The following is a 21636-nucleotide window of genomic DNA, read 5'->3' on the forward strand; positions in this document are numbered from 1 at the left end:
GCTCTAACTCTGCTCTTCGTGAAAGTTTCATCCTCACATTGACAACACACTGTGTTACAGATCACAAGAAGGCTGGTTGTTTGAGTGTTTTTGATCAGTTCTATTTGGACACACTTTATTAACTGTGGTTTTTTCTTTTTGGGGGGGATCTTGCACAAACGTAAAAAGAATTTCCCGTTCTGTCAGTTATATTCTCTCAGTTAACTGCCGTGCACAGGCGTCCCTTTAGGAATTGAGAGTATTTTCTCCTTCAGGGGACGGGGTTCAGATTTCACTTCGATGTTGATTGAGGTTTTGATCAGAGGTGTGCTCATATACAAACTGCACGTACAGCTTCCAGCAGTTCCCTTTCGGAAACTCGCACCCCTCAGCATGTGACCCGGCGCGGTGGGTTATAAAGACACACTCCTAGAGCCCCGCAGTCACAGCTCAGCTTCTCTGCGAGACGAGGCCGAGGAAGAAGGAGCCAGTCTGCGTGTCTGGAAGTCAAGGTTTGGGTGAGTACAGATACCTTCTCGAACGTCTTTCGCGATCACATTTACAACGGAGAGATTAATGCTGACGATGCACTTCTTTCCTGCACTGTAAACAGGTAAGTGGTGAGGACTAGTGTCCAAATCCTTCAAGGACAGCTTTGCAACATTTCACTCTCATTTAGTTTAGGATGAGTTACAGTAAATGTTGTACAGTCGGGTAAAAAAAAAGCTTTAGTAGAAACTGATTGCTGTTGAACGGTGAACACACAGAGGGGTCTGGAACATGTTCAGAATGTTTTGTTTTTGTGTAACTATATTGTTGTTTTTTTAATAAACATAAAAAATACATTTTGCAGTGTATTAAATGACAGAAAATAAAAAATAGTGTCCCAATAAGTCACTAAGAGCTGAATCTGAGACCCTTGTTATACATAAGTCCAGCAACTGTCATTAATTACTGTGTTATTTTACAGTATACGACGTATAACATTGTGGGCTTCCACTGTAAGTAATTAAGTGTCTGTAATTAAGAAATTCTCCTGCCCAAACTGTCATGCCAACGCAAATTGTTCAGCATCGGTGTTCAGTTGGTACAGACCGAATGCGGGAAAATGTTCTGGTATAACAGCACAGAGCGAAACCTTCAAATCCGAATGACATCACATTCAGTTCCGGAACCTCGGTTTTGCTGACGCACGTAGCGGGAGTCTCAGCCTCAGCACCAGGCCGCGAGACTGTCGATCACGCTGTTCATGAGATGATCGGAACAGCCTGGAAAATGAAAATGTTCTGGGATGATCCGATGAGCTACGGTATGTCACGGAGAGCTCGGGAGGAGCCGGGGCGGAGACCCCTGGGGTGTGCTCTGCAGTGGGGCAGCCCCTCCAGTGACCATCCTGTCAAACCTCATATTTCAGGAGTCATGGGTGGCAGCGTGTCCGTGACGAACAACACGCCTTACCCCTGGTCCTACTGCTACTCCTACATGGGCAGCACCAGCAGCATCAAGGTGAGAACCCCACCCACGGGACTCTTCTCTCCCAGGCTCTCTTCCTGTGCTTTGCTGTCCTTCCGGTGTCTCTCTCTCTGGGGCTATATACTTCTGGGTCTCTCATTCACCTTCGCCCGGCGTTGACGTTCGGACGTCCTGAGACCCTCCGAGCACCAGGTCGCCGCCCCGTCGGCGGCCTAACGCCCGTGCCGCCGCTTCGCATAGGGTCTCTTCCGCTCTCCTGGCTCTGCGCGGTTCGTCCCTTCCGACACCCGTGACGGCCACGGCAAGGAGGGCGAAACGGCTCTGCAGTCCAGGAGGGGTGTGTCGTTGGAAGCCCTGCTGCGTCAGGGACAAGGCTGTCTGTCCAATCGCCGTGCCGCTGTGTGTTAAACTCCCGCCCCCTCGGTCCTGATGGCCGCCGACGTGTTCGTCACAGCGGCGGCCCGTTCGCCGGCTCTTGACCGCGACTCCCTTCAGGCGGGTCCCGGGGATGGCCTGGCGCCCCTCGCAGGCTGGGGCAGGCTCCAGCTGCCCCACGACTCTGTACTGGACACAGCTTTAGACAGCAGATAGACGGACGATCCGCGGATGAGTGGATGAATGAGGGATGAGTCAATAAGAGGATGGGTGAACGAACGGATGAATGGATAAGTGAATACAGTAAGTGGATGAATGGATTGGTGGATGAATGGATGATGGATGATGGATGATGGATGATGGGATGATGGCTGGTTGGGTGGGTGAATGAGTGGATGAGTGGATGAATGGATGAGTGGATGATGGTTGAATGGGTGAATGGATGAGTGGATGAGTGGATGATGGATGATGGCTGGTTGGGTGGGTGAATGAGTGGATGAATGGATGAGCGGATGATGGATGAGTGGATGATGGATGAGTGGATGATGGATGATGGATGGAGGGATGATGGCTGGTTGGGTGGGTGGATGAGCGGATGATGGATGATGGATGATGGATGAGTGGATGATGGATGAGTGGATGAATGGATGAGTGGATGATGGATGAGTGGATGAATGGATGAGTGGATGATGGATGATGGATGATGGATGGTGGGATGATGGCTGGTTGGGTGGGTGAATGAATAGATGAGTGGATGAGCGGATGATGGATGATGGATGATGGATGATGGATGAGTGGATGATGGATGAGTGGATGAATGGATGATGGATGAGTGGGTGATGGACGGCGGGATGATGGCTGGTTGGGTGGGTGAATGAATGGATGAGTGGATGATGGATGAGTGGATGGTGGATGATGGATGAGTGGATGAATGGATGAGTGGATGATGGATGAGTGGATGATGGATGATGGGTGATGGACGGCGGGATGATGGCTGATTGGGTGGGTGACTGAGTGGATGAGTGGATGATGGATGATGGATGGTGGGATGATGGCTGGTTGGGTGGGTGGATGAGTGGATGAGTGGATGATGGATGATGGATGAGTGGATGATGGATGAGTGGATGAGTGGACGATGGATGATGGATGAGTGGATGATGGATGACGGGATGATGGCTGGTTGGGTGGGTGAATGAATGGATGAGTGGATGAATGGATGAGTGGATGAGTGGACGAGTGGACGATGGATGATGGATGAGTGGATGATGGATGACGGGATGATGGCTGGTTGGGTGGGTGAATGAATGGATGAGTGGATGAATGGATGAGTGGATGAATGGATGAGTGGATGAGTGGATGATGGATGATGGATGATGGATGAGTGGATGATGGATGATGGGTGATGGACGGCGGGATGATGGCTGGTTGGGTGGGTGACTGAGTGGATGATGGATGAGTGGATGAGTGGATGGTAGATGATGGATGAGTGGATGATGGATGATGGATGAGTGGACGATGGATGATGGATGATGGATGAGTGGATGGTGGATGAGTGGATGAGTGGATGAGTGGATGATGGATGATGGATGATGGATGATGGATGAGTGGATGAGTGGATGGTGGATGATGGATGGTGGATGGTGGATGATGGATGGTGGATGGTGGATGATGGATGGTGGATGATGGATGATGGATGAGTGGACGATGGATGATGGATGATGGATGAGTGGATGAGTGGATGATGGATGAGTGGATGATGGATGATGGATGAGTGGATGAGTGGACGATGGATGATGGATGATGGATGATGGATGGTGGATAATGGATGAGTGGATGAGTGGACGATGGATGATGGATGAGTGGATGAGTGGATGAGTGGATGATGGGTGATGGATGGCGGGATGATGGCTGGTTGGGTGGGTGACTGAGTGGGTTCAAGCATGTCCTCCCGTCTCTCTCCAGGGGAGTGGCACGCTCTATGGCTTCCAGAGCAGAACCCACGAGCAGAGAGAGATCCTCAGCTACCTCTACGTGAAGTATGGCTCCTGCAGCGCGAGCGAGTGCCTGAGCTCCTGCGACATGGTGCGCTTCTACAATGGCATCGACAGGCCCACCTTCACCATCCAGGAGTGCCACAGCCGCACGCGGGCGGAGCTGGTGTGCGACAGGGGCGGCGACAGGCCCTCGTGCGAGAACAGGGGTGAGTCCCCTCGGCGGACCCGGGGGCCCGGAGGTGCCATCGCACACCCGGATACAGGCGGAACTGGGCTCTGCAGCTGTCGCGTCGCGTTTCAGATGTGATGTGGGGGTGACGCTTGGCCCGGGGGGGAGGGGACTCGGCGGACCCGCCCCGGTGGGGGCCGGCCGCGGGGCGCAAGGCCCCCGGGGGCCCGGAGGTGCCATCGCACACCCTGATACAGGCGGAACTGGGCTCTGCAGCTGTCGCGTTGCGTTTCAGATGTGATGTGGGGGTGACGCTTGGTCCGGGGGGGAGGGGTCTCGGCGGACCCGCCCCCATGGCGCAAGGCCGCCGGGGGCCCAGAGGTGCCATCGCACACCCGGATACAGGCGGAACTGGGCTCTGCGTTTCAGACGTGATGTGGGGGTGACGCTTGGTCCGGGGGGGGCCCCCTGCCTTGTGCCCATGGCCTGCTGGGACAGAGCCGCGCCCCTGTGTCAGAGGAGGGGTGGGGGCCGTTGATCTGCCAGGGTGGGGGCGCTGGGGCTCCCCCGAGCGAGCCGCCCCTGACCCCCGCCTCCCGGCAGGGTTCCTGGAGGAGTCCCGGAGGCAGCAGCAGCAGCGGGAGGAGCAGGAGCGGCGCCGGCGGCGGGAGCAGGAGGAGCAGGAGGAGCGGCGCCGGCAGGAGCGCCTGGAGCGGGAGCGGCGGATCCGGGAGGAGCTGTCCCGGGAGCGCGAGGAGAGCCGGCGCAGGCTGGCGCGGGCCTCGGAGCGGCTGAGGCTGAGGAGGAGCTTCGCGGGCCGGGAGCGCCACCACCGGCGCGAGCACGTCCTGCGGCAGCTGGTGGAGGACGACGCCGCGGCCATCAGCGTGGACGAGGTGAGCCCCCCCCCCCCCGAGCGCTCGCCGCTGCGGTCAGCGTGGACGAGGTGAGCCCCCCCGAACGCTCGCCGCTGCGGTCAGTGTGGACGAGGTGAGCCCCCCCCCCCGAGCACTCGCCGCTGTGGTCAGGGTGAGCCCCCCCCAGCACTCGCCACGGGGGTCAGTGTGGACGAGGTGAGCCCCCCCCGAGCGCTCGCCACGGGGGTCAGTGTGGACGAGGTGAGCCCCCCCGAGCGCTCGCCACGGGGGTCAGTGTGGACGAGGTGAGCCCCCCCCGAGCGCTCGCCACGGGGGTCAGTGTGGACGAGGTGAGCCCCCCCGAGCGCTCGCCACGGGGGTCAGTGTGGACGAGGTGAGCCCCCCCCCCCGAGCACTCGCCGCTGCGGTCAGGGTGAGCCCCCCCCAGCACTCGCCACGGGGGTCAGTGTGGACGAGGTGAGCCCCCCCGAGCGCTCGCCACGGGGGTCAGTGTGGACGAGGTGAGCCCCCCCCCCCGAGCACTCGCCACGGGGGTCAGTGTGGACGAGGTGAGCCCCCCCGAGCGCTCGCCACGGGGGTCAGTGTGGACGAGGTGAGCCCCCCCGAGCGCTCGCCACGGGGGTCAGTGTGGACGAGGTGAGCCCCCCCCAAGCGCTCGCCACGGCAGTCAGCGTGAGCCCCCCCCCCCGCCAAGCCCCCCCCCGAGTGCTCGCCGCCGCAGTCAGCGTGAGCCCCCCCCCCCGCCAAGCCCCCCCTGCCAAGCCCCCCCCCGAGCGCTCGCCGCCGCGGTCAGCGTGAGTCTTAATCACCAGCGTGGCCTTACTGTGCTCCTCTAGATCGTTTCTCCTAGTTACGGATTTTCTGTTGCTTTCACAGCTCAGGGAAGTTGAGGAAAAATTCAACAACCTCCTTTTTAAGTATGAAATTAAGGAAGACCAGAGCCTGCTGTCTTCAACAATTGAAGATCGGATGAAAAACCTACAAAATCACCTTACAGCCCAGTTCTGCGAAGAGCACGACTTAACGGTTTGGTCTCAGTTTACATTTGACAGTGCCATCAACTATGAACAACTCTCCCTGACAGAGAAGTTCGGCGTTCTCGAAGGAATAGTCCAGTTAGCTCTTGAAGACGCTCCAGATACTCTGACCAAACTGCAGAGCCAAGCCAACTGCGATGAGAAATATGGGTTTCTCCTGCATCTCCTCACTAAAATTTACACAACAAATGCAACTTTAGCAGGACACCTACTGCTGAGTGTTCTTGATGTGTTTGCTGAGCTTTCAAATGCATGCAAGGAGCTCCTGTGCCAGATATTGTTCAACAAACTCTGGACGCCTGTGGAAATAGTCTTCTTCATTCGTGGAGCCCTTCACCTCCCTCAGGAGCAAATGGAATCGGTTCTTCACACAGTTCAGACATACGGCTTTGACATGCTTACTGCTTTCCTTGCCCTTAAAAATGAAGAACCTGTGGAGGTTCTGCAACAATCCGCTAAACTGGAAGAGGACAAAGACCTAGAAACCGTTCTGAATGAAATGCGCGCAAACCACTATCCAGAGGAAACTCTTTCCATCATCGAGGATGTTTTACGCAAAGTGAGAGACGAGCTTCCAAAATTCAAATTTGTTGACCTCGATCCTGAGATGATCAAAGATGGCATCACCATGATACAGTCCCTGGACTGGATCAATCCCGACCAGGAAGTCCTCACCAAGGTCTTGATCGGGCTGTGCATTGCCGTCCAGGACTGCTCAACTATCGAGGGAGACGGGGAGAAAAATGAGAAAACTGAAGGCTATTTTCCCAGGACCACTCAGCTGGCCGCGTTGCTAATGTTCCTTCTTTCGGGAAGGTCCCCGGACACCCCCGGATGTCTTCTTGAGATCGGCACCGGGGAAGGCAAGTCGTGCATCCTGGCCATGTTTGCCACAATCCAGGCGATCCGGGGGGCAAAGGTCGACATCGTGACGAGTTCTCCCGTGCTCGCCCGTCGTGACCAAGAAGAATGGAGCAAGCTCTTCAAAATGTTTGGCCTTTGTTCCTCAGTGGTTCCTCCACCAAACCTGAACTCCTGTAAGGACGCCAAAAAACGAGACGAAAGTGTAAGAGAAGCCTACGATAAAAACATCGTTTATGGAACTGTAGGGAATTTTGCTGCCGATGTCCTAAAACAAGAGTTTGAAAAGACCAGAACCCGTGGGGACCGAGGATATGACCTGGTTATCGTCGATGAGGTGGACTACATGACCCTAGACAACGGCGTCCAGGTGACATTCCTTTCCCATGAAGCAAGTGGCCTGCGACACCTCGAGCAAGTCCTGGCTGGCCTCTGGTCGATGATCTGTACGTTCCAGCCCGTGGAAGTGGAGGAGACGGGAGAGATTCTGTGGGCGAGGATCCAGCTCTTCCATGAGGCCGCCTTCGCCGCGGTGATGGGCTCAGAAGGAAAGGAGAACTTCTCCCCCATCGACATTTTAAAACCTGCTTTGCAGTTAGGCTTTTTCACAGAGGAAGACGTAGAAAGAATACAGGCGGTCAAGACTGAGGCAGGACAGGAGAATGCGCCAGTGGAACTTGAAGACCAGAGCTGGAAGATTCTTCAGGTCATCATGAGCAAAATCGGAGTTGCCGAACAGCGCGACTTACTGACGGTGTTCGAGGAGGTGCTGGAAAGCACTCTCGCCTTCCAGTGCTACTCCCTCACACGTGGCAAAGCAGTGAGGTATGGTGAGCACAATCCAAACCGTGAGGCTAACGTCAGGATGCTCCTTCTGGAAAACGGGCGCGCGTGTGAACTGGTGCCCCAGCAACAGATCATCGACACTACCGTTCCCATTTTAGATTCAAGAATTAAATACACTGATAACATTAAAGACCCGGATGAAATTCCAAAAGACACCATTGTCCTCCCTCTCTTCCTGAGGGACTATGTCAAGAAGAGATTAGCAGTCTTCGTGGAGAATGGACTCAGAGCCATCACGATGACACAAGACCGTGAATACATGATTACCTACGCATCTGCAGATGCAGAATCAGTCACAGAATCCGGAAAATCCGAGAAGCACCAGTACCAGGCCATCATACCTGTAGACTTCAAGGCCAGTGGTGTCCTGGAGAAGAACAAGCGATGGGGAGACGGGCTGCAGCAGTTCCTGGAAATGAAGCACCAGCTGGCAGTGACGCCACTGTCAAATGTCACGAACTATCTCTCCAACTTTCATTACTTTCAGAAATATCTCACGGGGAAAGGCATATTCGGCGTCACTGGAACTCTAGGGGGCGAAGCGGACGTTGAGTTTCTAGAACATCACTATAAAGCGAGAAGCTACGTGATCCCAGCTCACAGGCGGAAGAAGGTTGTGGAGCTGCCGGCAGTCCAGGTGAGCGGAGGTCAGGACCAGTGGATACAGACGATCTGCGAGCGCGTCCGGACGGTCACAGGACGGGGCCAGGTCGCCCTGGTGATCTGCGAAGACGTGAGGACGGCAGAGGAGCTCCAGCAGAAGATGACAGCCCCAGGAGCCTGCGTTCAGAGCCAGGTCATCATGTACACGATCAGCGGAAAGCACAAGGTGGAGAAGGACGAGTTTATGGGGGGGGAGGTCATCATCGCGACAAATCTCGGAGGAAGGGGGACGGACATAAAAGTGAAGAAAGACGTCAACAGAAGAGGAGGCCTCTGCGTCTTCCTGACGCACTTTCCAGGCAGCCGGCGTGTGGAGAAGCAGGTGTTCGGCCGCACTGCCCGGAAGGGGAACCCGGGCATGGTGCAGATGGTCCTGAACCGTGAAGCCCTGGCGCCGGCCTACCGGGGCCAGCCGATCGAAGCCATGAGGCGCCTGAGGGAGGACTACGAAGTCAGGCGCATAGCCGACATGGAGAACGACGAGCTGTTGGAGATCCGGATGAGGGCGGAGCTTTTCACCTGCTTTTGCGAGAAGCTCCGTGATTTCGAGGGCAACTACCCTGAAGAACAGAGGAAGAGTCCCCTTGAAGTGAAGGATCTGAAATATTTTGAGGGCCCCGTGGAGAAATTCGATTACCTCCCTGCCCTCAACGCCCTGAAGGAGTCCTGGGCGCTTTGGCTCCTCCTGCACGAACAGGAAATAAACCAGCACCTGGACGTCGGCGTCTTGAGGTCAGACCTCTGCAGCATGCTCCAGCGCACGGCCGAGCACCTCCTGAGGGGCAGCAGCACGAACTTCTACGATCACATCAAACAGGCAGTGAGCAGAATGGACCTGCACTCGAGGAAGAAAAGTCACGACTACGGTGCTCTATCCTGCTGGCAAAGAGCGATAGAGGCTGAAGGAGCATACAGAGCCGTGTCACTGTACAACCAGGCTTATATTACAATCAATATGCAGAAAGATGGCTACAAAGGAAAAGCAATAGAACTCCTGAATGAAGCAAAAATAGCTGTTGACATCTACGTGCTGGAAACCACCAACACGGTGGCCTCTTGCAATATCTCCTGCGCAGCGAAGTTCAAGCCCCATCGCACAGGAGGCACCAATTTCCAAGGACAGATGGAGGCGCGGTTAAGCTTAATGAAAAACTGGAAGGAGTACATAACAAAGGCCACGGAGAAGCTGGAGAGCCTGCGAGAGAGCAAGGATGATGCAATAGCAGAAGAGGCCTCTGTGTACTCTCTCTCGGGAATGAAGAGCTACATTGTGATGACGGAGCTCATGGCTCTTTACGAGTACGGCCTCTGTATCGTTTTCGAGGTCAAGAAAAAGCCCAGGTTTTGCATCGACGCGCTCATCTGCGCCCTGCTCGGCGTGTGCCAGATATTTCTGGGGGCTCTGGTCTGCGTCTTGTCCTTTGGGACAGCGAGCCAGGTGGGGCTGGGGATCATTTCAGAGGGGGTGTCGGACCTGATCCAGGGGGTCCAAGGGATGATCGAAGGTAAGTTCGATTGGAAAGAATGGGCAATTTCCAAATCCATCAGTCTTGGGATTTCGTTAGTCACAGCCGGATTCAGCACGATCAAGAATATTGTGTCCTCCGTGTACAAAACCACCAGAGCGCTTGTGACAGGAGCGAAATCTTTTTCATCCGTGTTTGATGACATCTTTCGCGCGGGAAAAAGCACTTTTTCGGCGCTGAAGGGAAACGCCAAAACAGCGTTTTCGGCTCTGTCCACAGAAATGCTGGAGAATTCATGGAAGAACGTCTCCTCAGATTCAGTCACCACCAGCGTCAAGCATGTGGCCAAGTACACTGTTCAGGAAATAGCAAAACAGGGAGTCATCACTGCCTTGGACTACGCCATTGATCAAGGTCTAAACGAAATCTTTCAGAAAATCCTATCAGATGCCTTCAAGGATTCAGTAACCTCTAATGTGAAAAGTAATGAACATCTGCGTCAGTATCTCACTAAATTCATTGTCACGAATGGCGTCCCAAGCGGCACCTCACTGAGTGATCCCAACGCTGCCAAAATCCCAGATCAGCTCCAAAAAACTATGAAGCACTTGCTTTCAGACTGCTTGCTCTCGACCTTTGATGACCTCAAATATACCAGCGAGCTCGAAGGGGTCCTCAAACGGGTCTCAGAAGTGCAAGACAAAATCACGGATCTGATGAAGAAAGCCGGAGTCTCAGGTGCCTTACAAAAGACCTTCAAGATGAGTATGAAAATTCAGCAATTTTCTTCAGATTTCATTCAAATGTTAAAAAGCATTCCCACCGAATCAATGATCAACAAATTTGTGGGAAGATTTATTAATTACATGGAGGACAGCCTGGAACCAGAAAAACAATGTCGTGATCACAAGATGGAGGAAATGGCAGGTCTTCGAGATGTTGGTCAGCTCCAGGAGGAATTTCTCGGTTTTATATCGGAGCAAATGTCAGATGAATTTCTACAAACCTGCATCGGTCACCTGACATCCATGGTGACGAGTACCTTCCAGAGAAAACTAAACAGGACTGTGGGGACTGCCACCAGCAACCTTCTCGGGAGGCACCAAACCCAGCGCTTCTTTGACGAGCAGGAGCACCCCCGGGACACGAGAAGGCCGGGCCTGTCTGAGGCCGACCGGCGGGAGCTCGCGGCGTACGCGGAGAGGATCAGCGACGTCCGCCGGCCGGCCACCGCCCTGGACGTCCGGGTCCTGACCTCCGGCGACATCATCGGCGGCAGAGGCGTCCGGATCGTCGTGGTGGACGAGGAGGGGAAGCAGAGGTCCGTGGAGCACTTCCGCGGGCGGGACGGCACCGCCGGGGACATCACGCTGAGGCTGACGAGGGCGCCGCCGCAGGAGGAAAGGTACGGGTACCGAGCGGCTCTCGGACGGTCCTCCGGACTCAAGGGGCCCAGCAGCTCCCACAGCCCCAGCACAGGGAGAATTCAGGCAGGGAATCTGACAAATAGGAAGTCGATTCGTAGGCGGTAGATTTTCTTTTCTCTCTCACTTCTGCTTCGATGGGAAGCAAGCGGACTCAGCAGATTAAATGCGGCGGGTCTTACACTGGATCAGGAGGCATAGCAGCACGGTTCAGTACCTCTAGAAGCCCACAGTGTCCGTTTTCACCCCACTCCTGCTGGCCCGCTGCGGGGCGTACTGTACCTCATTTTAGAGCACTTCCGCTCGTTGGTTTTAATTTAAAAAGTTTGGAAACGTTTCTTAGGTGAGGCCAGCAAACGCAAGGCCCCTGGTCTTTGACTGTCGTAACTTTTCATTTTAATCTGCACGCCGCCGCGGGTTACGATGCGCTGGACGGGTGCCATTCAAATGTCTCGGTTTCAGTGGGAGGGGGCCGCTCGCCGCGCTCGGAGATGGGATCCGGGGAGGAGAGGCCCCTTACCGCGGTCACTTCGACCTCGTGGGCCCAGACGGCGCCGTCGTCCCGGTGAAGTCGGAGGACCGGAACGGCTTCTATCATGCCATCGCTCAGGCCACCACGGGCCAGCAGGGCGACGAGGCCCGGACAGCGGCGGAGACCCTCAGGACCGCGGTCAGAGACGAGGTAGAGTGTGCACTTTGTGTCTGTCCTCACCTCTCCCTCCTCGGTTTGGATTTTGGGTGACAGATTTAGATTCTGCTTTGGCTGTTCCTGTGGGTGGGAACACAACAGGTATTTAACCAGCGCTAAATGAACAGACCCTCACTGCCAAGGGCCCCTCGGAGACCCACTTTCCCAGCTTGTTTCAGGGTGAAACCCAGGATCCGAGCCCACAAGCCGCAGTCCCTGCGACACGGCCAGTGGTTATTTCCTCAGGTCATCAGCTGATACAGCACCTGCAGGCGGACGAAGTCCTGCTCTCCTGCTCCGATGAAAGCAGCAGCATTGACATCCACCCAGCCGGCGGCGCAGGCGGGACTCCCACACACGCGTGTGTCAGCGGTAAACCTGTCCCAGACGCCGCGCCACGGGCAGGCAGGGTCAGACGTGTCTCAGGGCTCGCGATGGAAGCGCGGTCCTTGCTCGGCAGTCGTACGCCAACGCCTACGCCAGCCAGAAGGAGCTTTTTTTCCGAGGAACGCGGACAGCCCTTTCCATCTGCCCTGGGGAGCTCGGCAGCCAGGCCGCGGGCTCTTCTGCAGCTGTCTGGGGTCAAACAGCGCACAGGTCTCTTTGAGGACGTCCGTCCACGCCACTTCCTTGCACTGGCTTCCGGTCAAATTCCGCGTAGACCTTAAAATCCTCCCGCTCACCTATAAGGCTCTACATGGCTTGGCACCTCAATACCTGTCTGAACTTTTATCGCCCTACTCCCCACCTCGCAACCTCGGCTCTTCAAATTCTGCCCTCCTTACTGTCCCCCAAGCCCGTCTACATTGTATGGGCGACAGGGCCTTCTCCTGTTATGCCCCAAAGCTCTGGAGCTCTTTGCCCAAGGATATCAGAGCGTCACCTTCTCTAAACTCCTTCAAATCCAGACTCAAACCCTCTTCTTCAGAAAAGCCTTTACTGAACTGTTCCATTCTTCACCCCTCTGCTCTTCTTAATACCACCTTCCACGGTCTCCTCTATTGTTATTGTTGTATTGCTGTAATTGTAATTGTGTCCTATCTTGTGAAATCTTCTTATTTATTGTTGTAGTCTTCTTATTTATTGTTATTGTCATCCTGTAAAGTGCTTTGAGAAGCCACCTTTAAAGGCGCTATATGAAATAAAGTTTATTATTATTATTATTATTATTATTATTATTATTATTATTATTATTATTATTTACATTATTACTTCCTCACCGCAAGGAAGGCTGGTCTTCCTCTGACGAGGCGCAGCGGGCCCCTTCGCGCAGGGACAATGTTCGGTGCAACGCGAAGCCCGCTGATCGCGGCCGCCCGATCTCGCCCCCGCTAGGTCCTCGCGCACCTGGAGAGCTACTCCGAGGCGGTGAAGCTCCAGATGGGATTGGAGAGGAGCGGCAGCCAGGCAGGGCAGTACGCCGTCGTGGGGGGCGGCGTGAAGAGGAAGGCGAGCAGGGGGGCGGCGGAGTGGGCCGAGCGTCTGCGCCAGACCCTGGAGACGCACGACTCCTACGAGCGGTCCGCCGCCCTTCTGTACAACCTGGGAGCTACGGGCCCCTGTAAGAGGTGATGGATCTTCTCTTCTCTTTTGATTGACTTTGGATCTTTAATACTCACCATCTGTAGTGCTGCTGGTGGGGGGCGCGGCGACGCAGTGGTCAGCAGTTTCAGCATGGAGGCTCTGTGGCTCAGGACCTGCGCCTGTGGCTGGGAGGTTGCCGGTTCAAATCCCGCGGCTGGCAGAGGAATCCTACTCTGTTGGGCCCCTGAGCAAGGCCCTGAACCCCAGCTGCTCCAGGGGCGCCGTATAAATGTCTGACCCTGCGCTCTGACCCCCAGCTTCTCTCCCTGTGTGTGTGTCTCATGGAGAGCGAGCTGGGGTCTGAGAGAAGACACATTCCTCATGCAAGACACTGTATCTGGCCAGTGAAGTGATCTGATCTGATCTCATTCACCCAACCACCCACTCACTCACCCCTCCACTCTCTCCCGGAGCTGGGTGTGGTGTGACAGGACAGCCTCCCTGGAGCGGTCTGGGGTCCTGGCTGTCAGCGCCATTCCGACGCGGTCTGATCCCCCCTCCCCTGTCCTGCTCTTCCTTCCCCGCAAGGCTGCGCGGCTTGAACGCGGGCGAGGGCCTCTCCGCGCACGTGACCGAGCCCGACCACGTTCCGGCCCGGGACGTGTTCCAGAAGGCGCTGGCCGCGGTGCGGGACAGCCGGCGGGCGAGCGCGGAGCTGCGGCGGAGGAGCCCCGGGCTGCACGCCGCGCTGACGGGCGCCGAGCAGGACGCCGGCGGGGGCGGCCTGCTGTGCGTGAACGTGCTCCGCCAGGACCGTGGCGCCGCGCTGACCACCGGGGGCAGCAGAGAGTCCAGGGAGTGCAGGTTAAGCCCTTCGTGGTCGCTCTGTGACATCGGGAGAATCACTGTTTCAGTCTCAGACACATTCCAGCAAATTCCAGCAGCGGCGACACCAGTCGGTGAACAAGCAGGGCCGGGGCTCTTCATGGTCTGGCAGTAGCTTACCTGGCCGAGGAATTGAGCTGGTCAAGGAGCTGAGGAATGAGTCAGGGAGCTGCAGCAGGGGTGCAGGTGGGGTGGGGACCACTGGGAGCTGCAGAGAGTCCAGGGAGTGCAGGTTAAGCCCTTCGTGGCCACTCTGACATCGGGAGAATTAGTGTTTCAGAGTCTCAGACACATTCCAGCAAATTCCAGCAGCGGCGACACCAGTCGGTGAACGAGAAGGGGCAGGTAGCTTGCCTGGCCGAGGAATTGAGCTGGTCAAGGAGCTGAGGAATGAGTCAGGGGGCTGCAGCAGGGGTGCAGGTGGGGTGGGGAGAGGGGTGTGAGAAAAGGTGCCCAGAGACGTGGGCGTCAGGAGATTATTTCCTCATAAGAGAGGAGAAGTGCAAGATGACAATCTGACTTCCTCTCACACAGCTGTTTACATAAAACCCTCGACTAACGTTCGGATCATAAGCAAATAATTAGCATGACGCTTGAATTATACTGGCCTGGAGCAGTCAGCCCCCGAATAATCACCGTCGAAGAAAACTGGGTCTTCGCTCAGGTTAGGAGACGGAGATCTCTAGTCAAGCAGCTGGAGGGGAGTAGAGCACAGAGTCAGGGTTTCCTCCGGCACTCAACATGTATAGGAACACGTAAAGGTTAATTCCAGCTGAATAGAGAAGAGAAGAAACACAACGTTTCGGCTGTGGAGCCACTCGACTGCAGTTACACTTTCCCTTGTGTACAGTACATGTAGGCGAGACTTTAACACATCACAGAAACACACAGGGCACGGGACACCCCCAGGCACAAGCCAGTCAAACACACGCAATCTGTTTGATCCCTCTGGGAGAAAACACTCGGGGTCTACAGCACAGGCTTCAGCTGCGGAGAGTCAGCTGTCTCGGGTGCCAGTCACAGTCCTGACCCTTGTGAAGAGCTCGTCTCTCTCAGTCTTCCACAAGGGGCAGCGTGTCTCTATCTCACAGCTCCAGGCATCACTGCCATACACCACCCAGGGATGAAATTACTTACTTATACCACTTTGACTGGAGTACCATCACTAGGCGGACAGATAATGGTTTATTTCTGACAGATGATGGTTTATTTCTACTTCTGACATGCTTCTCAGCATCACCTTACCCCTATTTGTCATTTATGCCTTTTAATTTTATTTAGAGCTCTTTACATCCAAAAATAATGTTAAGTAAATCAATTCAGCAACATAACGCTGTTTCTCATTAATGCGGGTTTGAAGACGTTATCGCTCACATGAAAAGAAAGGAGAAATGTGTCCGTAAAGTCAAAGATCTAATTGATTATTATTATGCGCTGTTAACAGAGATCTGCTGCTACAGACCCTTCTGAGTGGAGATGTTGTGAAATTGCTGAAGTTGTCTTTCATCACAGCCCATCCCATATCCTCCCAAGACCTCAGACAGCAAGCAGGTATTCCTCTGTTTCCTTCTGTCTTCCTCCTGCTGGGGGGGGGGAGGGGGGGAGCAGGACTGACCCAGCCCACTGGACACTGGCTCCTGACCAGTGATCAAGCTACTGTACCCCAGCTGCTCCAGTCCACACAGCTGTACAAGTGGGACCCAGTGTTGCTGGGGTGGGAGGGACATAGCAACTGGGACGTCCTGTCCAGAGGGGGGAATCCGGTGCTCTCTGACCGTTTCACACTCAAGCTGTTGTGCGTGGCTCATATCCATCTATCTGCCCCCGTTGTTCATTCAACTGAACTGATTTCTCAATGAATTATCTGTGTAACATTGTATTAACCTGCTTCTCTTGCATTTGCAGTATGTATAGAAAATCAAGGAAGAGATGAATTAATTAAGAACTAAGAGCCCATCGAGTGCTCCAATATGCCTCATTCAAATTTGCATCAGCTCACAGTCAGCCACAGAATCACGACCGGAGTCGCTGGGCTGAACCAAGGCTGACAGGCTCAGGCACTCAGGCACTCAACTGCGTTTTTCAGAGTGAAACAAGCTGAAAAATCATTGTCCTGCAGGTCAAGGGGCTGCTGTGAGTTCACAGAAGAGAAAGTAGCTTCTGCTTTTCTAAAGTGTTCCCCCACCGAAGCATCTTAATTTCTACCTGAACCTTTTTCCTTCTTTCAGGGTTAAGGCTCAAAGAAATGAAGGAACAAAGGCATCATTTATCTGTGGAGGCAACTAAATCTTATTACGAGGCTGGACTCTGCAGACTTGTGAAAGAATATTGTACTCGCTTCCAGATCATCAACAAGGACCAGTGTGACCATCTCTTACAGTGGGTGAAAGCAGGGACGTATTTGGATAAAAATACTGAAGAATATAAAGAAATACTGGACCTTCTTAAAAAATGAGAAATAGTCACAAACATACTGAGAAGATCAGGACTGGCCAGTGAATTAGAGACAGGTCATCCTAAAACCTGAAGATACAAGAAAAACTGTAACCTTGTAAATGACAATGTGGTGCATTCCTGATTTGAACAGGAAAGCAATGAAATTGAGATTTGATTTGTCACACACCTGTACGTTACAATTCTTCTGACATTTTGATCACAGGAGACGCTTAAACATTTTTATTGGGAAAAACAAAACATCAACATCCTTAATTTAACAACAATTGAAGTCTTCTGAATTTCAGATGTTTGCTTCATTACAGAGGTTAGATTTTTTTTCTACTGATCATTAAATAACATGTAAAAGATGTTGACTTTTTAAATTTCATATGAATTATTCTATATATTAATTACATATTACTCAGAACTGTCTAGGAATTAGTTTCGTTGTTGTAGCAGAAGATATGTATTCAGTCTTCAGGATTTATTTGTATTCAGTCTTTCTTTTGAAGTTGGTTGTTCTAAGATGATTGATTTTAACCTGAATTTCACCCTTTTATTTTATTGTTTGAACTATTATCACAACGCTTCACATGACGTGTTATGGAGAAGAATCAGCCCGATCAAATAAACTATTTTCAAATTTTTGATTAGAGTGTCTCTTTATTAAATATTCTCGATGATTTTTCTTCAGAACTGAGGATCTGTGGCTTTAATAAACTACAACTAGTGTTCACTGTCCAAGGGAAACATCCAGCACTGTTACACTCTTTGTATGGATGCCCTCTCTGTGTTTAGTAACATATCTGAACACTTGTTACACCCCTGGTTGTACATTCCTGATATGTGCAGCAAAGGAATGAAAAAGTTACATTGTTTTGATTCTCTTTTACATTAAAGTCTTCTAATGTTCGATCACAAGACATGCTAACACAATCTTTATGAGGAAAAAAGCCAAAATAGGAAAAACAAAACATGTACAAGTATTTAACTTAACAGCATTTAAATGTTATTTTAAATTAGAAATGTTTGCCTCGTAAAAAGTTAGATATTTTCTGCTCATAATCAGTTTTGCAAATATAGTTCATTAATTAATTAAGAGAGTGATGTCATCATAACATTCTTACCTTGCACTGGGATCGCCAAAGCTCTGCGTTGCCGATCTAAGGTCATAGCAGACAGGTGTGGTTTGTGAGCCTCAGTCTCACAGATGGCTTAAGGCATCTGCTTCCTGTTTGTCACAGTTTGAAAACTGCAGCAACAGCTTCAGAAGTGACACACAGGCAACATCGGCACAGACATGACAGGTGGGTGCCTTCAAATTTAATAACAACTTTCCATACAGTTTTCTAGCAGTTATTTCAATTAGAAGCATCCCAGCCTATTGGAAATGCAGAAATAAGAACAACATTCATGTATCTCTGCATTGTACAGTACCCTCATGTAGAAGTGTAAGATAATAACAAGGAAACTGTTCGTGTCCACCTGTGTCAACTGTCAAAGGACTGGTGTGTCAATGGTTCTGTACAGAGTTGTTTCTACAATATTTGTGTTGTACGAGGCTGTGTCTTTTGTACAAATGATGGCAGGATACTTCTCTATAAGCTCACTGGACACAGCAATGAGGACTAGCTCATAAAGGAAACCAATATTTGTGTTACATGTTCTACATTGTGTGCTTGGCTTTGTAGATAATATTGGGATGCATATTTCAATCACTGCTTTAAGTGAAGATTACTCTTTAAAATCTTTACTATAGTGGTTTGAAATCAATGGTGTTCAGAGAAAGGAACATATTCATTATGCACCTATAGGACACACTCACACATATGCGCAGTAGATGTATTTCACATGAATAGAATAAAAAACAATTAGACATTGTTATCCTTTATACATTCAAAACCAGGAGAAAATTAAGTGTTTAGGGTTCTCAAGACACAAAGAAATACCAGTGCTGTAGATGACTTGCAGCCATGTATCTGTAATTTATATCTCCTTCTTTGTGTGTATTTTAAATCATCGTTTATTTGCTTGTAAGGTACCGAGCTGCAGCTCCAGCTTCTTGTAAATCACATGACTGCTGATAAACTCCGACACAGTGCTGAGATCTTTAAAGAAGGTCGTTAGTGTCCCCTGGGGGAGACAGCGAGTACACTCCATCTCTAAGGCAGACTTCCTGTGTGTGTGGTTTGACCTGTGTGAGAATCCTGCAGCTCTCTCACATCTTTTTTTCTACTTGGAATGGAAATGCAAGGGCTTAGGATTAAGAACCTCTGTAAAGCAAACAGTTTAAGTTTATTAAACGTTGTGGTGCACTCACTCAGTCATGCAGGACCTCGATCAAATCACAAAAGTCTTTGAAATTCACATTCATGATCAGTCAGATTCCTGTCAGGACACTGAACCTCGCTCTCCCTCTGGGATGTGTTCAGTCCCTGTGTGAGCCGGTGGGTCTCTGGGTGACTTTTTTTGCACATGAGACGTCAGACAGTCTGTGCAGACCTCTCTCCTAGAGAAAGCAATCCTCTCCTCTCCACCATTTCTGGGTGGCCTCAGGGCCATGAAAAAGAAACAACTTCACAAGGTCATAACTGTTGACTCTTGACAGAATCTTCCCGTCTTCGTCTCCAGTCTTGACTCTATTCACTGACTATTTAAGAACCCATCTAGTCTGCTTCATCAAGTCCAAGCAGAACCCAATCTAGCTTTGGCAATGATGACGACTCCTGGCACCCAGATTTAATCAGACATGGGACTGAAAGCAGTTCAGCTCAGAGTCACTGCCCAGGCTGTCCGATTCTCTTTGTGTCAACATCCTCTGCAGTGATCCTGCACGTTTTCTCTTCCAGGGTCAGAGCTGAGGGTCGTTCTGCTGGGAAAGACAGGATCTGGCAAGAGCAGCTCAGGAAACACCATCCTGGGAAAAGATGTGTTTAAAGTAGCATGTTCTCCCAGCTCTGAAACACAGCAGTGTCAGACAGGAACCAATAGCAGACGTGTCGCTGTGGTCGACACACCAGGGTTTTTTGACACAAATCAACCTGAAGAAGATGTGAGACGTGAGATAGTGAGGTGTGTCACTGAGTGTGCCCCAGGACCCCACGCCTTCCTCGTTGTGATAGAGGTGGGTCGATATACGCCTGAGGAGAGAGAGGCAGTGGGGAGGATTCAGAAGCAGTTTGGAGAGGAAGCTCTGAAGTTCACCACGGTTGTCTTCACTCATGGAGAGCAGCTCAAACACAAGAGCATTGAGCAGTTTGTGCAGGAGAACGAGCAGCTGAAGGGGTTTGTCCAGAAATGTGGAGGCGGGTGTCACGTTTTCAACAACAAGAACAGGAGAGATGAGAATCAGGTAACAGAGCTGGTGAGGAAGATCGAGGACATGGTGTGGAAGAACGGAGGAGGTCACTACACCAACGAGATGCTACAAGGAACAGAAGCCGCCATAGAGGAAGAGGAGGAGCGCCTTCGACAGGAGAGACCAGAGGAAGACCCCTCTTCAACCAGAAAGCTGGCCATACAAAGAGTTATAAAGAAATTGTTAAATATTCTAGTAGGAACAGCGACAGGAGCTCTACTGGGGGCTTTTCTTGGGGCTGTAGTCCTAACTGGTCTCGTATTTACAGGAACAGGGGTGACAGCTCCACCTGTGCTCACTGGAGCTGCTGCAGCTGGGGCAGTAGTGGGGGCCCTGGCTGGGGGGGTTATTGGAGGTCTTGCAGGGGCAGGAGCAGAAACACCAGCAGAAGCAGCTGATCAGGCAGCTCAAAGCATAACAGCCGTAGTGAAGAGCGCAGTGAGAGGGGTTAGGGATGTGATCGAACAGGCTGGAAACAGCAAAGGAAAGAAAGAATAATAAGATTTGATCCGAATTTCAGAATGATTCATCATCTAAAATCATTCCCGCAGTTCTGTTTCCATTCTGACGCAACAACAGGTTTTATGAGTTTTTACGTCTGTCATTTGAAAGAAAATATGTTTGACAGTTTGATGATCTTTCAATCTGTGTTTACTGTGGAGCGTTTATCAGCTAGACTAGATCTGTATTCATCACAGCCGGCTTGTACCTTGGTTTCAGGATCATCTGAAAAATGTGTCTTTGTTAGACTTACACAAAGAGAGGAGGAAAGGTGTTGTAAAGCAACAAAAAAACAGGTTATAAAGTCAGCGTTGTTCTTCCCACAATCAAATAAAGCAGTTTTCTGGGTGCCTGGTCTCTTCTGAGTGTGTCTGTGTATCCTGTCTTGGTCCTATCAAGAGAGTTTGCTTGCTACTTCAGGCAGCACGTACATGAAGCAAACCTGTTTAATGCTTTTTAATGATATGGCTCAAACTTGTCTTCAATAAACTTGGCAATAGGAAATATATTTTCTTCCCTGGAGCCATGTGATTGATTATGTGGGTGAATGACTAAATTAAAGAATTTTCATCATTGGTTTAACCAGCTCCAGACACCTTTGTGAAACTGCAGGAGAGGTAAGTGAGGATATGGTATTTTGGTTATGATGTACAGAAAGCAAAATCAGCTTTGTGTTTTTTACTGCAGTGGCTCAAAATCATTTGGGTCTTCAATTAGTAACTGATTTTTTTTTTCCCAGCGTGCCAGTTTGGGCTTCAAGTGCGCGAGCATTTCAATTACTTATGCAAATGTAGGGCCGACTGATTCATTCGAGAATCTCCTTCATTGGTTTAATCAGCAACAGGCGCCTTGGTTCCCCGCAGAACTGCTCTTGAGCCTGTAAAACACCAGGCGCTGAGATCTCCCACGAGCTGGCGAGGGATCAGCTCTCTCCCCGCCAGAACGGCGTGCTGACCGGCCTGGCGGGCAGGGGGGTGCGATCCTGGTGACCGCTCCTGGGGGTTCAGGGATCCGGCCCTTAACGATCCCGACGACCGCGTTCCCGCGCTGCATCGAGTCCAAGCGAGCCGTCAGCGACT

General features: G+C 51.9%; 2 protein-coding genes across 2 annotated transcripts; both read left to right on the forward strand.

Moving 5' to 3' along the window:
- Positions 1 to 392: 392 nt before the first annotated feature.
- Positions 393 to 17345, forward strand: LOC107078100 (uncharacterized). The gene is made up of 10 exons (XM_069191758.1): positions 393 to 497; positions 1394 to 1485; positions 3790 to 4027; positions 4594 to 4886; positions 5745 to 11146; positions 11628 to 11847; positions 13189 to 13421; positions 13966 to 14241; positions 15707 to 15813; positions 16491 to 17345. The coding sequence occupies exons 2-10, from the start codon at positions 1399 to 1401 to the stop codon at positions 16715 to 16717; spliced, it is 7083 nt and encodes a 2360-aa protein (XP_069047859.1). The 5' UTR covers positions 393 to 497; positions 1394 to 1398; the 3' UTR covers positions 16718 to 17345.
- Positions 17346 to 17903: 558 nt separating this feature from the next.
- LOC107078099 (GTPase IMAP family member 7-like) lies at positions 17904 to 20904 on the forward strand. Its single transcript, XM_015353332.2, has 2 exons — positions 17904 to 18005; positions 19548 to 20904. The coding sequence occupies exons 1-2, from the start codon at positions 17999 to 18001 to the stop codon at positions 20552 to 20554; spliced, it is 1014 nt and encodes a 337-aa protein (XP_015208818.2). The 5' UTR covers positions 17904 to 17998; the 3' UTR covers positions 20555 to 20904.
- The last annotated feature ends 732 nt before the right edge of the window (positions 20905 to 21636 follow it).

Source organism: Lepisosteus oculatus, chromosome 7 (assembly GCF_040954835.1).
Source record: "Lepisosteus oculatus isolate fLepOcu1 chromosome 7, fLepOcu1.hap2, whole genome shotgun sequence".
NCBI classification, from domain to species: Eukaryota; Metazoa; Chordata; class Actinopteri; order Semionotiformes; family Lepisosteidae; genus Lepisosteus; species Lepisosteus oculatus.

Coding starts and splice junctions, on each gene's coding strand:
- LOC107078100 (XM_069191758.1), top strand. CDS start 1,399: ATGGGTGGCAGCGTGTCCGTGACGAACAACACGCCTTACCCCTGGTCC. Junction 4,887..5,744: donor CGGCCATCAGCGTGGACGAG/GTGAGCCCCCCC, acceptor TTGCTTTCACAG/CTCAGGGAAGTTGAGGAAAA. Junction 15,814..16,490: donor AGACCTCAGACAGCAAGCAG/GTATTCCTCTGT, acceptor TCCTTCTTTCAG/GGTTAAGGCTCAAAGAAATG.